At 48.4% G+C, this 382-nt stretch overlaps 1 protein-coding gene across 1 annotated transcript in view; it reads left to right on the forward strand.

Annotated features, from left to right (window-relative positions):
• LOC119582190 overlaps positions 1 to 382 on the forward strand; it is a gene marked incomplete at its 5' end in the record, with an annotated part of 5,487 nt that overhangs the window by 3,073 nt on the left and 2,032 nt on the right. Inside the window, 1 exon segment of the mRNA XM_037930425.1 lies at positions 39 to 217. Within this exon segment, the coding sequence (XP_037786353.1) occupies positions 39 to 217 (179 nt within the window).

The following is a 382-nucleotide window of genomic DNA, read 5'->3' on the forward strand; positions in this document are numbered from 1 at the left end:
GTTCTGTAAGATAAGCCCTCTCATCCGCTTTCCCGCAGGCTAAAATGACTCTGACCGTCCCCATCGAAGGCCTGGGTGATTCGGGGAGCCTCGAGCTGCTCCACAAGGTCACCTTCAACCTGCCCAATGACTCGGTTTCTTGGGCACGGAACTACCCCAACACTTCTCCTTCTGATCGCAATGCTCTATACAGCCGCTTGGAAACGTTTCTGGACAGGTAAGGACTTCGCTGGGCGGGCAACTGTCATCTCGAATTGCTCTCCATGGGCGGACAAGAATCATTCGGGTCTTTTATTCACGGCTAGAGTTACGATTGAGTATAATTAATGTTGTTGTATTAATTTTCGTTTTTTTTTCTTTTGGCGATTATTTCTGCATCTCC

The sequence above is a fragment of the Penaeus monodon genome, chromosome 15 (genome assembly GCF_015228065.2).
Source record: "Penaeus monodon isolate SGIC_2016 chromosome 15, NSTDA_Pmon_1, whole genome shotgun sequence".
NCBI lineage: Eukaryota > Metazoa > Arthropoda > Malacostraca > Decapoda > Penaeidae > Penaeus > Penaeus monodon.